Below are 17,123 nucleotides of genomic sequence, written 5' to 3'. Positions count from 1 at the left end.
AACAAGTTCATTATTTACTCTCTGATTTTGTTTTACTTTTTACACAAGTTAAATTTAGATGAACTACATCTTCCATTTCTGATGAAGATGGTGGAAACCTTGAAACAACATCTATTAACTTGGATGCTGAACTTCAAAGAGGAAGAGATTACTTCCATGGCACAACTTTTTACATTAACTTTTCTTTTCACTCATTGTTCTTATTCTTTATGCAAATTATTTCTTGTAAGAAAATGATAATTTTAAAAATATAATTTAATAAAGGTTGGTTGGTTGTTTTTGTTTTATGACATATCAACCCTTTTCGGGTTATTTAATGCCAAATCCAAAGATTTTGAAGAAAAATATTTTAATAGAATATATTTGTTGTTTTCAAGTCAGTTTCTATTTAACCCATAGTTGGGACCCTAACAGATACTACCACTCCAGGTCAGAGTGAACCTGGGAGCAATGGTAATAAAGTGTGGCTCTACACTCCACAAAGCCCGCAAACTGGGGCCTTACCACTGGATATAGTTTAAGGTCATATCCAGGACCATTTAATAAAGGAGTTTGTTATATAAAAAAAAGTTTTGCAATAAATTTAATGAAATATCTTTAAATCCAATTAATACTATGCCATTTTTTTTTTTTTACTAAATTCTTTTTATTGTAATGATTTTGAAAGTTAAATTTAATAATTACAATATAATTTATGCATTAAATTATTAATGGAACCGAATTGTTCTAAAACTTTAACTCGAATCAAGATAAGGTTTCTTGTAAAGAAAGGTCGAGCGATTGAAACAAAAAGCAAACATAAACACTCACGATTTGATAAATGGATATAAACTAAAAATTTGGATTTAATTTGGCGAACTGTTTCGTTTACTTTGTCAAAAAGACAACATAGTTCAGTAATGGCAGCCGATAAATGATTCAGAGAAGAAAAATACAAATGAAAACACAAACAAAACACGGCTAGGCTGTTTATAAAATCAGCCAGCATGCTGAGAGAGAGAGAGAGAGAGAGAGAGAGAGAGAGAGAGAGAGAGAGAGAGAGAGCTTGGTAATTAAGTGATGATTGCAGAGAGGGAAGAATGTTGGAAACTTTCACATGATCCATCCCATATACACCCAATGTCTTTCTAGAAAGAATTCTAACTAGAAAGATATCATGGAAGCGAATTCCAACAATAATCATCTGATTCCTTCAAAATATATGAATGATGTATCACAGCATCAATCAGCAGCAGCAGAAGCAGCAACCTTTTTTAGGTCAAGACACTATGAAAAACTGGTATCTCTTTTATGTTTTTCACTTGAAATTTTTAAATGTTATTTGTCAAACTTGGTCATCAACTTATCTCTTGGCAAATATCACTTCATTCAGCAATTGATGACATTTATTTAATCATCCTTAGAAGCCACCAGCTTCCCTTTTATGTTACAGTTTGAACAGGGATGATGGAAAGAGACTGCACAGAATTATCCTGCTCCACTTCAAACATGAAATGCAACTGGAGCATGTTGACGCACCAGTTCCTGTCAGATCACCAAAGTTAAACAATGTTAAACATGGTGACACATAGATGGGAAACCATTTTGGAATACTGGGTGCTGTAAGACAAATGCTCCACCTGAATGTGTAAATGGATTCAGCTTTCTTGAGAAATATGCAAGGGTCATTCCAAAAGTAATGCATCCTATTTTCTTAACTAAAAATAAAGTTGAAAAGCTACAAAGGTGGGAGTGCTACCATTAAAACGAGTAACCTTTTGTGCTCCAGAATTTATTTTTCTACATAGTCACTAGCATTCTCAATGCATTTTTGTCAGCAATAGGGTGGTGGCTGTTTGTGAGTGTCACAAGCATGCTTTATCACTCACATCTCTGTCGCCATTTTGAAATCGATAAACCCATCTCCTAACTATGCTGACATCAACTGCATCAGCTTTGTAGACATTCAACAAGTGCTGGTGAATGTTGATTGGTTCAATTTTTTCTACAAAGAAGAGTTCAGTGATGCATCTCTGCTGCTGATGCACATCCATGACAGGGGTTGCTTTCTTAGAGTCTCACACCATCAATATCTGCAACAGAGAGATGAAACTTTCAGATCATAAATGCATAAGTTCAGCCATCATAATAATGCAACTTGCAAACACCTCTGATCCATTCAAATGGAATAAAAAATAGGAGGCATTACTTTTGGAATACTCCTCATAAATGGTGACTGGCTAGCGTTCTGGCACAGGGATGGTTAAGACTATTCTACTTAATAAAATCGGTGATGAGCACGAGGTGTAAGGGCAAGTCAGGTTGAGAAAAAGATCACTAATTCTATTACTACTAATAATAGTACGATTGAGAAATCTATAATCTGGGATGGCATATTCCTTTTCCACTTATTGTCGCCTTTGTTATTGACCCCTGATCTATTGATCGAGTGGCACAAAATAATTATATATTGATCTTTTACATGTTTGTTATCATCCCCATCTCCATGGAGATAGGATTACTAGGTTCAAACTCATCTTACTGACCTGGCTGGACACAGGTGTTAAGGACAGAAGTGATGCGTTGAGCCTTTCTCGCTGTATAAGAAGACATTCTCTTAGTGCAATATCTGTGGAGAAAACACTTCTTTATAATTTCATAAGGTCGATATGCTAAAAAACATTTTATGAGAATAAAAGAATTTGATCAATAATAAAACATCTGCTTTAATATTATTTTTGACATTAGTTTCTTTCAAGGACGCAAAGTATGACATCATCTTTTTGGTTTACTTGTAATAATAATCATAACTAGCTCTGTAGCATAGTGGATGACTCTTCAACACAAACAGAATGCCTGTTTGAGTGTTGGCTATTATTTTTGCATCTCTTATGTTGCTTCTCAGTAGTAGTAGTAGTAGTAGTAGTATCTGCACCTGCCTCTCTTTCTCTTTTCTCATAGCAGCTGTCGTGATCTTTCTTTTGTATGCAGGTTGACAGCTCTCACATAATAGCAGCAGCTCATAATTTTGGGTTTAAATAAATTATTTTTGTGTGATTTGATAAAATAGTACTAGTTTTTACTGAGTTTACGTACCTGGGCAGCAACGTAGGTTCCATGGAGAGAGATATCAAAATTCGCATCTCAAATGCATATGCTGCATTGGATAAGCGGCGGCCGGTATGGACTTCAGAACTAACTGACAAACTCAAAAGGCAGTTCTCCAGAGCAGTGGTGGAGTCTGTCCTTGTTTATGGTGCTACGACCTGGATACTCACCAAAAAAATTTAGAAAGAAAGCTAGATGGCACGTACACCTATATGCTATGAACAGTGTTAAATATATTTTGGCAAGCTCATTCCACAAAGCAGCAACTTTATAGCAACCATTTGCCATATCTACTACCATCAAGGAGTGATGTCTACAATTTGCCGGTCACTGCCAAAGGAGCAAACAATAGTTGGTACGTATTGCTATGGACTCCAGGGCATGGGCGTACAAGCATGGAACAATCTAAATCCATGTACATCAGCAAATTGCACATGATGCCAACTGTGATCCTGAAGATCTGATGCAGCTGATGGAGAGAGAGAGTCACATTGGTCTGGGCAAGGAGCCCAACCAGATAGATAGATAATACTAGTCTTCTTACAACTTGTATGCCTTAGTCAAGAGAGATGGAAACCTCAGAAAATATGTGTGCACCCCTCACCCAAAAGAGCATCACTAGCTTTCTGTCTACCTTGTATCTGCTTTCTTATGTCACTTATGGAAACCAACTGTTTTCTAAGCCATATGACTGCAATTACATTACAGATGGCTGTGTATAAATTGTACAGGGTTTGTAATTAATGTAACAAAATCTATGTGCTGCACAATTGTAATGAATGAAAGAAAAACTTCTTTGGGAAATCAAATCGATGAAAGCAGTTATAATTTGAGAAGTAATTCTTATTTTGATTGTATTGTTAAAACAAGCGACTGTTTACATTTCTGAATTTTTGAGATGATGATTAGTTATTTGTATTTGGATTCTTCGGACGACTGTTCTCATCGAGTTTCATTTTCACAACATTTCACTTGATGTAACCTCCGACCTTCTTCAGGTGTATCTTGTCAAACTCAAACTCTGTTGATCTTAGGATGGAATTTCAAGCGGAACCCTTTATTTATTTCAGGGGGGTAGTATGCCCTCATTCCATCAGCCATGACTGGATAGAGGTTCTAAGTAATTTGCAATTGTATTTTTGGTCACCCACACTGAGAATTAAGCCTTCAACCTTCAGAAGAATATTACTTTTTCAATTGATTTTTCTAAGTAATTTAACACTGCGCCATGGTGCAGTAGTTAGAGTGACCTTCTCCTGAAGGTTGAAGGTTTAATTCAAGATGAGAACAATAGTCTGAAGTATCCAAATAATATGAAGCTTTTGTGCTTCAGACCCTCCTTGTCAGACGGCTTTGCTGGTTTGGCCATGCGCTTCGCCAATACCCAGGTGACCTCATTCATGAAGCTATCAACCTAGCACCACCACCAGACTGGAAGAAACACTGCGGTGGCCAAATCAAGACCTGACTCTGGACGGTGAAACAGGATGCTGAAATGATTCTTTGCCCCCCGCCTCTATGGGCTCCACCGATGGAACCATGAATGGCGTACGTTTGTAAACAGCCTCTGACCACCGTGCTTGTTCAGCTGTTATATGGGATGCGGTAAATTTGTTGGTAGGAGCTGGCCCAACCAGTCCAGGGTGAACACTGCAACAACCAATCAATTGATTTCTCTACAGAGTTACCACCATTTTCAATCCTAATGATGGGATGGCGACTGTTCATTAGTGTTCAGAGCGCACTTTGTCTCTCACCATTCTGATATCAACGAACCCATCTCCTAACTGTGCTGACATCAATGGCATTGACTTCATAAATATTCAACTGGCGCAGTGAGTGTTGATCGGCTCAGTAATTTCTGCATGGCAGAATTCAGTGACGAATCTTTGCTTCTGGTGCACGTCCATGACAGAGCTTGCTGTCTTAGAGTCTCACACCATCAATATCTGAAACAGAGAGATGAAACTTTCAGGTCACAAATGCACAACTTCAGTCATCATGGCAATATAATTTGCAATTTCCTTGGGTGGGATAAAAAATAGGAGGCATTACTTTTGGAACACCCCTCTTAGATCGCTTGCTTGACTTTAGAACAATTTGGATTAGATGTTGTTGCATTTATTTTTAATTTTGACGGAAAGAATTTTTTAAATTGTTGAGTTTTACATTTTTTGTGGAAATTATAGAAAATTTCTGGCATAAACTGATGTTCTTTCTCTCATCTTCCTACTCTCCTTCTATCTAATATTTGTATCCTTTTCCTTCATCTTTTTCATAGCAGCAGTAGTTGGCAAAGGTTAAGTGGCTAACCCCATTAATTATATGCTCCAAAAACTCAAGTGTAAGTCCTCGTACTTACAAATGATAAAGAGAAATAGTTTTAATATAACTGGATGCCACACAATTTGAAGGGGTTTCTGTATATCACTGTATACCAAAGTGTGACAGCATAGGTATACCTGTATTAACTGGTAACTAGCTGTAGCGACTCGCTGTTGACTAGTTATTTGTATGTATTCACAATTTGTATTGCATTTTTTTTTTACGCTTCTGAACTTTTGAGATGATGATTGATAATTTGTATTATTTGGGTTCTTCAGACTACAATTCTCATCTTGAGTTTTTACCACATTTCGGTCAATGTAACCTCTGACCTTCTTCAGGTTTATCTTGTCGACTGAAAAATGCAATTTATCCCATCATGGTTGATAGAATGAGAACATGCTACTCTTGTAAAGTAAGAAATTCCATCCAGTTCATTAAGATACACCTGAAGAAGATTAGAGGTTACATCAACGAAAATGTTGTGAAAATGGCATCAAATGAGAACAGTAAAGAATTTAAAGAATCCAAATAATACAAACTTTTTTTTTGTTAAACTATATCAATTTTTCTTTCTTTCTCCTAAATATTATATTTTTGTCTTTTTGTATGAACAGAATTATATCCCTTTTTTAACATTGTTGCTATTTGAAAATAATTCCAATCTGAACAAAGTATATCTGGAAAGAATTAAATCAAATTACATTTTATTTTCCTTAACAGTATACTAACTTTTAACACACACAAAAAAACTGACAAACCAGAATCAAATAGTGATTTTGTAGGAACAAATCTGTTGATGACAAAGAAAGAATGTAAAGACTGACTTTATATATTAAAAGTTTTAAATGCAATTATTTAGTGAATGCTTTTTTTTATTTTACTTCCTTTCTTTCAGGAAGTGGTAATGACATAATCAACATTAAAGCAAAACGAAGCACCTTCAGCTACAAATTACCAACGGTGGTCAGCAAACAGACAAGCCAGGTGGCTATGATTAATCGGTTAGAACTGGCTCCATCAAGAGAGACACAGGAAGTGCCTCCTTCTTCAAAATCTAATCTAGAGGTAAGAGATTATAAAATTAGAATGTTTGATACATTAATTTATCATCTTTAGCTACATGTGTTGGAGTTTCTTTGCCAATATGAAGGCCACCATTTTGTTTGTGCCTTGTTGTCATGAAGGATAAAAAGACAAAGCGGAAGAAATGGTCGAATTTATATATATATATATATATATATGCATTTATTTCTCCCACTATGAGATAGACATATTAGAACATGATACATAAAAGGGGATGAAAATCACAGATGTAGTTCCTAACGGAACATTAATAGATCCCAAAATAATTGAAAGTACATGTACTGTCAAGTCAAACAATTTATAGAAGGATCTATAGGCTTGTAGAAGTAAATACAATCTAATCTGAGCATATCTGGTTACAATAGTAGTGACCTGTATAAAAATATATTTATGTGTTACATACTCATTTTTGTTTACGAATAGGACAACCATCTTTCTTTTGGCTCACACATGCTTGGTGATAACCACAGAATTTTTTAAATTATTTTTCAAAAAAAATATTGTGCATGGATTATGATATTAATGAGTGTCTGTTCACATTGCATTTAAATTTCTGCATGTTGTACAGTAAGGGAAGAAAGTCTAGCAGTTCAATGGAAAAAACTGTTATGGTAAAAAGCTTTCCAGTATCTAAGAACCTCTACAGTGAAGGAGTGAAATTTTGCTGCTTTTCAAAATCCTTATTCTAATTTTTGATCAAAATTTATTACATGAGTTTAATTCTAGAAGGCTTTAGCTTTTTTTACTTGGGGAGTCACCACTTTTCAAGGCCTGGAGGCCATGCTAGGATATGAGTTAACCACTCTAGGATAAAGGTTAAGAATAAATTGACTAAAAATCTGAAATATTTGAATTTTCACATGGGAAGTTGTGTCCATATACCTCCTTAATTCCTTTTAAAAAGTGCAGTGTCAAAGAATAAATAAGGCCACACCCCAACTTCAAGTGAAGACGATACATGGGACAAGTGCATCCTATTGACAGTTGGAACAAAGAAAAAGATGCTTTTGAAAGCCTCTTTTGGTTTCAAAAAAAAGAAAAAAAATCTTGTTCCAAACAAAATGGCAGTCGTCAATCAGAGAAACTTTGAATTGTAAAAACCAAGACGAAGAATAGGGGTTTCCATTGGCAAGTGTCAGATTGTAAAAGTCTGCCGATGGAGAGCAAATTCCTTCTCGTTTTGGATACAAAAAATAATGTGCGGGAATTATAAAATATTCAACATTTTATTGAGTGATTCTAGTTTCTGATTGATTGTGAGCAGTGTATGGTTTCATTTAATTGGTTAACTTCTATTGGCAGTGTCTGTGAATAAAATCTTCCAATTTTAGGGAATCATACCCTCATACATGATAGCAAAAATATTGCAACAGATGGTACTAGATGACAATAGCCCAGACCTAGCAGAGTCTTTTTGCTATCTAGGAAATATGCTGACTGCAGATGGTGGATGTTAACTTGTTGCAACACTGCAAAATTTTGTGAGTTGTTTCCTTTGATGATGTTGTGAGCTGTCCTTTTCTATATCCAGGATAAGTTGTATGGAAGCTGTGCCAAGAGTATCTTCATATATGGCAATAAATGCTCGGCTCTTGGGCAGCCCTCCCTTGCACAACTACAGCGCAATGACAAATCCATAATTAGATGTGAATGTGAAATCTGACCATACATCAGATTATAAGATTTGCTAAAAGCACAAGAATTACCCAGCATAGAGGTAATGCTAGAATAAATCGATAACACTGCTATAGTTATGTGGAATGGTCATCTTCCTGGATACACAGTTGCAGAAGCATGAATGTCTTAAATCACAGGATGGTTGACCAGCCAAAGAAAACTTGCAATAAATGATTGGACAATGCTACACACAATGTATTTCAGAGATAAGTGATCCGTTGCACCGTAAGAACTGAAGAGTGAGTTGGTTTTGTATCAAAAAAGACTGACCTCTAAATAAGAGGAAAGTTATGTTAAATGAATAGAAAAATTAAAAAGAACAATCTTGCTTCCCCAACTGCTGGAAAACCGCTTCTGTGGTACCAATCTTTAAGAATACTGGTGAAAGAACTGACCCACTAAATTATTGCCTCATTAGCCTCCTCCGGCTTTTCGCCAAAATATTTGAGTCCTTAGTAAATCAAGCCCTAGTCCAACACCTAACAGCTGCTAAACTCATGACCGACAAACAATATGGATTTAGGCAAGCCAGTTCAACAGCAGATATCTTAACTGTAGTCTCTGAACGTATATACCGTTCACTGAACAAAACAGGGGAAAGTAGACCGGTAGCCCTTGATATATCTAAGGCTTTTGACAGGGTATGGCACGATGGTCTTCTAAGGAAAATTAGATCATATGGAATCACTGGAAGAATACATAATGTAATTAAATCCTTCTTAAGTAAGAGAAAAATCCAAGTTGTCCTCGACGGTCGTACAGCTAAACAATATGATATAAATGCGGGAGTACCTCAGGGGTCTATCCTTGGACCTTTATTATTCCTGATATTCTTAAATGACCTCCCTGATAAAATTGTTTCAGAGATGGGTATATTTACCGATGAAACCACCCTCTATAACAGGCATGAGGGGAAAACAAATGAACACATATCTAAGGACATGGCAGAAACACTAGAGAATGACCTCCAATCTGTAGTGGAATGGGGACAAAAATGGATGGTCACATTCAATGCTACCAAGACTAAACTTGTTTCCGTCAATAACTACAAGAAACCTTCTCTACCACCAATAGCAATGGCCAAGAACACATTACCTGAAACTACTTCTTTTAAACTCCTCGGCCTAACGTTTACAGGGAACAAGGAACATGAACTGGAATAGATACATTGAGAGCATTGCCAAGGATGCTGTAAAGAAGGTGGGCTCTCTCTACCGTGCTAGAAAATTACTTACGCCTGAAAGTGTCCTGTACCTCTATAAGGCCACCATTCGCTCATGTATAGAGTACTATTGTCACATTTGGGCTGGTGCATCTGCTGCTTGTCTCTCACTCCTGGACAGGGTTCAAAAGATAGTCGCCAACCTGATAAGTCCTGAATTGTCATCTAGGCTTCAGCCTCTGTCCTATTGACAGAATGTTTCATCCCTTTGCCTGTTCTACAAATACTTTAATGATGGATGCTCTGACGAACTGCAAGCACTTGTACCTTCTCGACATGACTCCCCCTGACAAACCTGACAAGCAACTAAGTCCCACCCCTTTACAGTAGAGATCCCTATTACTCCAATAGTTTCTTTCCCAGAACTGCAAGTCTTTGGAACTCCCTTCCGAGATTTTGCTTTCCCAACTGTACTGATATGTAGAAGTTCAAGTGTAATGTGAACAAACATCTTGCTACTCATCTCCCTTCATAATGCGCCTGCAAATTATGTCCTCGATAGTAGCCCCCTACTTCAAAGTGGCACTGTGCCTTGTTTGGGGGGAAAATTGATTAAAAAAAATAAATAAAAAAATAAATAACTCCATTACTTGCTCTAAGACTTGATTTACTTTTTACAACAAGTACTTCTAGATGAATTGCATGCTCCCAGCCAATTTTCAATGGATGTACAAGGTGGAATGATAAAGTTGTCACCCTAAAGAAAACAACACTACACCTTTATTTTAAAGTTTTTATTGAGAAAAATCAATTCAGGTAATTTGATTATGTAGTAGAGCTGACATCTATTTAATGTAGCTTCAATCACAGCCTTAATATGGGTTTGGAACTTGGAGCATGCCTTTTCCATAAATGCCAGCAGGAGTTTGGCGAATACTCTGTGGATGGCGATGATCAGGCTGGCTTTGGTGTTGTGGGAGTTATATTGGTGATGTTTGTATGACCAAGCAAAGTAGTCCAGTGAGTTCAGGGGAAGGGGCCAGTGGGTACAAAGTCGTAGCACTCCTGAAACCAAGCCTGGGTCTCTTTGGATTTGTAGGCCAGCGCTGAGTCCTGCTGTTACACTCAGGGTCTGCCAGTGGCCACCTGATTGCACCAGGGGATCACCACACTCTTCAACACATCCAGATACACTTTGGTGTTGACTTTCAAGTCGACTTCGAAGATGTGAGGTGGCATGATGTGGCCCTCACGTGAAACCAGACCAAAGACCATAACCGTGGCCGGAAACTTTGTTTTCGTCACCCTGAACACGTCCCTGTTGTTTGTGGCAATCCAGTGATACATTTTGAAGGTGCTGGCAATGGTCCTGTTGTCATAACTTGGATGAGTAGAGAGCATTAGTTGTACAGTGGTGTATCTCCAATCTTGCTCGTTGAACATTATGTCATATTCAGCCATGATAGAAGGCTCCTATTGCTCTTGGGATTAATACACAACTGACTAACTAGTAGATGGTCTGCAACAAAAAAAAGAAAACCAGTTTTCAACAAACGGAAATGGAATCATGTCACCTTTTTTAGGGTAACAACTTTATCGTTCAATCCTGTATATACTTATTCAGACTACTGTGCTCATCTTGAGTGTCATTAACACTCAAGATGAGAACAGTAATGCGAAGGATCCAAATTAATGTAACCATTATAAGTTGAATATTTTTGCCCATGTTCAAGTCAATGGTTGAAAAATCAAAAAATGTTTTTTTTTATGTGGATGAATGCAATAATTTACAGAAATGTCAATGGCTGAGATGCCCCACTATTCTCAACCAACAGAAATCTTTGTTATTTCACAAAATTATATCCAGCAAGTTTTTCAGGCACAGACTACAAATAGGAGTCCTGGTATGGGCAGTTTTCAGGCACTCACTCCATTCATCATTGGTCTTTAACCTATCCCTTCAAACTGACGTGGTAATGGCCCTGAAGAATGGCAAAATAACTTTTTGCTCTTCCTTCAAGAAGGACAACTGAGAGGATCTAATCAATAATAGGTTTATCTCACTCACCTCTGTCATCTGCAAAGTTTTCGAAATTCTTCTCAAGTCAGCCATGATGGTTCATTTTCTAATCACAGCATCAATATCTCATTTTGTGACATCATAGACTTCTGCTCTGCAAACTCCAGGTCTATGGCTTTTAACCGCAAGTGATGAGATATCTATCACTGTCAATAATTTTCCTTTTCTCTCTTTCTGTGACTAAAACTGAACAAAACTTCCATGAGCAAAGTTTCTTTTCTAGCACTACTGATATGTGCAATGCAATACTGTGGGATTGCTTCCTAGTTGATTGCAAGTCTTTTTCAAGTCCAATATGAACAAATTCTTGTAGAATCATCCTTTTAAATAATCAAATTCTGCCTAATTTTTGCTATCAATACTAATTGTCATGGTGTTGCATCACTGTCCACAGGACATTCATTAACCGTCAAACGACACTTTATGAATTGATAAATGGTAATTAATTTTATTTAGTAAAAAGAAAGTTAAAAAAAGAGCATTTTTTTTTTAACAATATATACTGATTATATTTGTATAAACAATATACACAAATTACGATTTTAGAATAAAATTTCTTATTGGTTTACCTGACATTGTAAAAATTATATTGATATTATGAATTATAGTAAGAATAATAAAATTAATATTACAAGTAATAATAATAATAATAATAATAATTTGTGGGTGTCACCATAAACTGGATGAGTGCAAAGAGGACTGGGACCTTGGGAAAGCTTATTGCCACCCAAATTCCAGTGAAGACTAATAGTTGCTGCCAATGAGATATCATTGGTAAGTGACTGTTGTGATAATGCAAATTCATCTGCAAAGGTTATCAAAAAAGGTGGAGAGTACTGGAAATCTGGGAAGACTTGTTGTCACCCGAACTCCAGAGGACACCACAAGTTGTTCTCGAAGAGAAACCTTTAATTATGGTACAATGTCCTCAAGGAGAAATGATCGCCCTATGTGACTGCTCCTAGTGAGTAAATAATAATGATAAGATTGAAATTAAAAAGTAAAATAAAATATCAATAAATTAAAACTTATTATTTTGTTTCATCATCATCATCATCATCATCATACCCTATCTTCCTACTTATGTAATAATATATAATATTTTAAATTTATTTTTTTTTTAAATCATAAATAAATTCTTGCCAATCAAATTTACCTTGAAAATGGGGTTAAATAATGAGACATATCTGCTGATCAGACAATTCTAATTAAAGCTCTGATCTTGAGTGAGAAAATTTTATTTAAGTGTGCCACCTTTCCTCGTTCGTACCACTCGCAAGGCAAGATGCATGTTTTACTTATCTGTCTCCTAAGAAAATAATTTCTTTTTTTCACATGATGACGTGACAGGTTGCATTTGATGCTGAGAAAATTGTTAAAATAAAAAAAAAAGAAAGAAAAAGGGAAAAAAAAAACAAATGCTGAGTTTCTCCTTCCATTTTTAAAAATAAATATAATTAAAAAAAAAAATGAGTAGAAGAAAAATGTAGAAACAGTTAAAATAGCAACATAATTATTGCTTTCATCATTTTTCGAAACCTATAGATATGACTTTAGAGAAACGAGTTCGGATCAGTTGTAAAAAGAAGTAAACGTTAGATGAGACGCAATTGCTTTCTGTGAAGACGACAGGAATAGTTTCTTTAGTAAAACAGCTAAAGCTACATCTCCTCCATATCTTCTCCTCCTGAATTTATCGACATAAATTTCTGAAAAAAACATTAAATTGTTTGAAGTAAAACATGTAGCAATTAATAACTCACCCACCCTTATTGCAAAATAACATTTTTCGACAATAGTAAACCCTCAGTTATGCTACAAGTAAGGATTTAAAATTGGGGAGAACTTGTAGGGAGAAACAGTTCGGTTAAGGTTAGTAGGAATGTTAAGACATTATGTTGAACAAAGATGGCGATGAAGAAACAGTGCAGTTTCGATCTTGAGTGTTAAGTAATTCCCAGTAAGAAGGATGGCGGCGAAGAATCAAATGCAGGTTCATGACGGAGACGACGGCGAACTGATTGAATTCAAAATTCAACAATTTTTATAGTCATTTTGGAAGCTTTTCATTGGTTGGTAATTATAACTTGTGGTTATAAAAACGATCTTGGAAATCATTGGTGTCATACCCCCCATTAGGAGTCAAAAACGTTTAACACACCCCCTTTTTTGATATAATGGCAAAATCCTTTCAGATTCAATTGGGTTTGACTTGAGAAAAGTAAAAAAACAATCTATAAATATAAAAGCGAAAATGTGTGAGTGTATGTATTTGTGTATGTGTGTGCACTTTTTCTGTATGTCCGCAAAAGGCTTTTTTCAGGGGAGCGTTCAGTCCGCTCACTCGTTCTTAAAACTTTTTATATGCTGTTTAGATGATAATATGTACGACTTAACAACGGGGGTTGCGTATGTATTTTATTTCCCCAACTTTTAAACGCTATTTTTTCCAGATTTTTAAATCGCTGTGTGTTTCTGTTGCTATTCGATATAGAAAAAGCGGAACTGCATTCGAATTGGCCGGGTGGTCTCCAGAAAGCGATATAAACGTTTGGTCAATGTCGGCTTTTCACCGTCATATCAGATGATTGCTTTCATTTGGACAACACTCCCCTAATAAACGGGGGAGCTGCTTTTCCTCCCCAAAGTTGGGTTTTCACCTCATTAAAATCTGTCCCGCAGAAAATGTTAACTGCTGAATAGCCATTGCTTACGTCGTCGTAAATGTTAACTTCGCGACTTCTATTTGACCTCATTAAGCGAGCACCTGTCAATTCTACTTAAATAAATTCGAACATCTTTCACTTACTTGTTCTTGCTGGCCGAGTGGTTAACGTCTCACGTTTTTTTTTTCCAACTTCGCCTCAAGGCTTCGCACCTACCAAAACTTTTTTTTTTTTTATTTAAGAGCACACACACCTCCAAACATCCAGGCAACGCTGGGTACCCCCGCTAGTAAATAAATAAAATAAAAAATAGACAAATAAGTGAACAAATAAAATAACAATTTTTTGTTTTTTTTTGGGGGGGGTTGTCTTTAGTCTCATTGCTTTTTTTTTTTTTTTTTTACAAGGAAGTCACCACTTATGGAGGCCACTTGGGGATAGGGATTATTGCGTGTACAGTAATCAATGGGATAATATCGTAGTAATCGCTAGTAATGGAGATCTGATAAGTGTCTTACTTAAGGGAGCGGTACATCAGGAATTTGTTTATGTTGGACTTGAAGACATCCAAGTTGTAGTCAGGTGGGAAACAGGCAAACGGGAGAGAGTTCCACAAGAAAGAAGCTTTGTTCATGGAATCTACATTTTGATTTAGGTACAGATAAAGAGTGGGAAAAATTACTGACAGTGGTTTCAGCTAGACGGGTGTTTTTTTCTGAAAGATTTGCAAGGGGGGGGGGACCAGAGATTGGAGTGTAGACGAGCACTTGCCATGGAAATAACAATAAAACAGCGACAGGCTCGCAACGTCCTATTTGTAAGAGAGAGGTTGCAGGGAAGAGAAAAAGGACATCCCTCACTAGGCTATGAAGTCTACTTTGTACTCTGTCAAGGCAGGATAGACTGGTTTTAGCAGCTCCTGCTCAGATATGGCAGCAGTACTCCATCCTTGGACGTACTTGGCTTTTATATAGATAGAGAATTGCATCAGCAGTGAGATATCTACTGGAGCGGTAGAAGGATCCCACCATTTTTCCAGCAACCTTGGTAACAGATTAGATGTACGTGTTCCATTTCAGATCAGGAGTAAAATGCTACATGATAATGGCTGTCCCCTTTTCATGTAAGTATAAAAATAGAGAGATTTAGTTAAAATGAAAATGAAATAGAATAGACGAAATTCGAACCTCGTAAATTAGGTTTAGAAATAGATTACGAGAGAGAATTAGAAAATGGAATGTAAAACAAACCATTGTTTAGCTTAGAGATAAAATAGTTTCAAGAAAAGAATGTGCGTTGTCAATTCTGTTATGAAAAATTCAATTGAGGAATGCAACTACAAGATAATTTAATAAAAATGTTTTTAACATATTGGAAATATAGGTTACTGAGAATATAGGTTAAAATTCCTTTTGTAAACGAAGGAAAAAGTTTTGGACACGCATTTCGAGAACACGTGAAAGCAGACACGTTTTAACATGTGTATGACGTCATGGAAAATGGGAAGTTCTCGATATAGTTAGAAACTTGAGGAGAAACTGGGGGAGAGTCAGAGGGAGTTTGAGGATAACAGACGAGAGTCTGCAGTTGGGATTCGAGCGTCTAGAAGCAAGACGGTCACTTTTGAAACTTAATATGTGAAGCTTTGAATTCTTGATGATGAAAACCACGACCAGTCGGGAGAAGAAATAAACCCATCATGTGTTTTTATAAACGTCGTCTTTGTGTGGTAATTCTACCAAAAGGTATAGTGAAAATTTTTATTATATGTCTTGTATATCATGTGGTTTAAAATGTCTTTACATACACAATATGAACACTAAGACTGTCTGAACACTGTTTCCTCACTCAAAGAGCTTCCATTACAAATCTAAGTATGAACATTTTTAATATATATGAATATCGCATCATAACACGAACAATCTCTCTTACAACAACATCTCTCACTAAGACTCTAAGATAGCACTTTAATAAGACTCACTTTTAACAAAGAACAATAAGAACGATAATAACAATAAATATACAACAAAAAGTCAATCTCAGAAGCTTGTCAAAACATGGAGCTTCCCCAAGACAATAGCCATCCATTTCAGTTGATGCCAGATGGGGATCAGAGCATTGATGATGTAAAGATAGAAGTTTGGTTTTAGATGCATTAAAAGTAACCAGCCACCTCTTCCCCCATTGTACCATGCGCTCAAGATCAGAGGAGAGAGAATCAGAGAGAACTTTGTCATTTACGGCCTTCGATGTGTTGCCGTAGATGGATGTATCATCAGCATAGATGACAATGAATGATTTAAGTATGTGTTTTGGGAGATCATTGATGTAGATCAGGAAGAGAGTTGGGCCCAGGATGGACTCTTGAGGGACACCAGCATTAATACTGTGGCCTCCTGATTTCTGCCCATCAACCACTAATCTTATGAGCCTATCAGAGAGAAATGATTTAATAACTGAGAAAACATTTCCAGTTATACCGTAACTGGGAATCTTGTGAAGTAGGCCTTTATGCCATCCCTTATCAAAGGCCTTTGATATGTCGAGCAATTGCCCTAGAAAGGAAGCCTTTATCGAGAGATTCACTAATCCTATGAGATATAATCGTTAGCACATCTGCTATAAATCTAGCAGAACAAAAACCATATTGCATGTCACTAAGGAGGTTATATCTGCTGAGGTGGTTGACTACTTCTTTATTTAATATGGATTCCAGCAATTTACTCATGACATACGGATGAATTTTTATATAAACTACACAGGCCATTATCGAATATTCCTCAAGCACAAAATAACGGAAAACATTAAAATATGTTTATAAATATTCCTTATATGGACGGAACTCTCTTAAATTGTTAACACAGAATGTCAGGTGCCCTTCCTTCAAATTGAAAACGAGGCTCTCCATTTCAAAGTCGCTGCCATTTTGAGTTTTTTTTTTAAACCGGTTCGTGAATTAAAAAAAAAAATTTTTTTTACAAACTACTTAAAAATACAAACCAATGAACTTTTCTGCCATAAAAGTAACTTTTATTGACTA

The 17,123-nt window shown here is 36.3% G+C and overlaps 1 protein-coding gene across 1 annotated transcript in view; it reads left to right on the top strand.

Annotated features, from left to right (window-relative positions):
• Positions 1-17,123, top strand: part of LOC145248363 (general transcription factor 3C polypeptide 5-like) — a 356,244-nt gene that overhangs the window by 94,411 nt on the left and 244,710 nt on the right. The window contains exon 6 of the mRNA XM_080110286.1: positions 6,311-6,480. Coding sequence (XP_079966412.1) covers positions 6,311-6,480 — 170 coding nt within the window. The remainder of the gene's footprint in view (positions 1-6,310; positions 6,481-17,123) is intronic.

The sequence above is a fragment of the Euprymna scolopes genome, chromosome 26 (assembly GCF_053919585.1).
Source record: "Euprymna scolopes isolate OS-2025 chromosome 26, ASM5391958v1, whole genome shotgun sequence".
NCBI classification, from domain to species: domain Eukaryota; kingdom Metazoa; phylum Mollusca; class Cephalopoda; order Sepiida; family Sepiolidae; genus Euprymna; species Euprymna scolopes.
The sequence above is the reverse complement of the archived record's forward strand: the minus strand, read 5'-3'. Positions and strand labels throughout refer to the sequence as shown.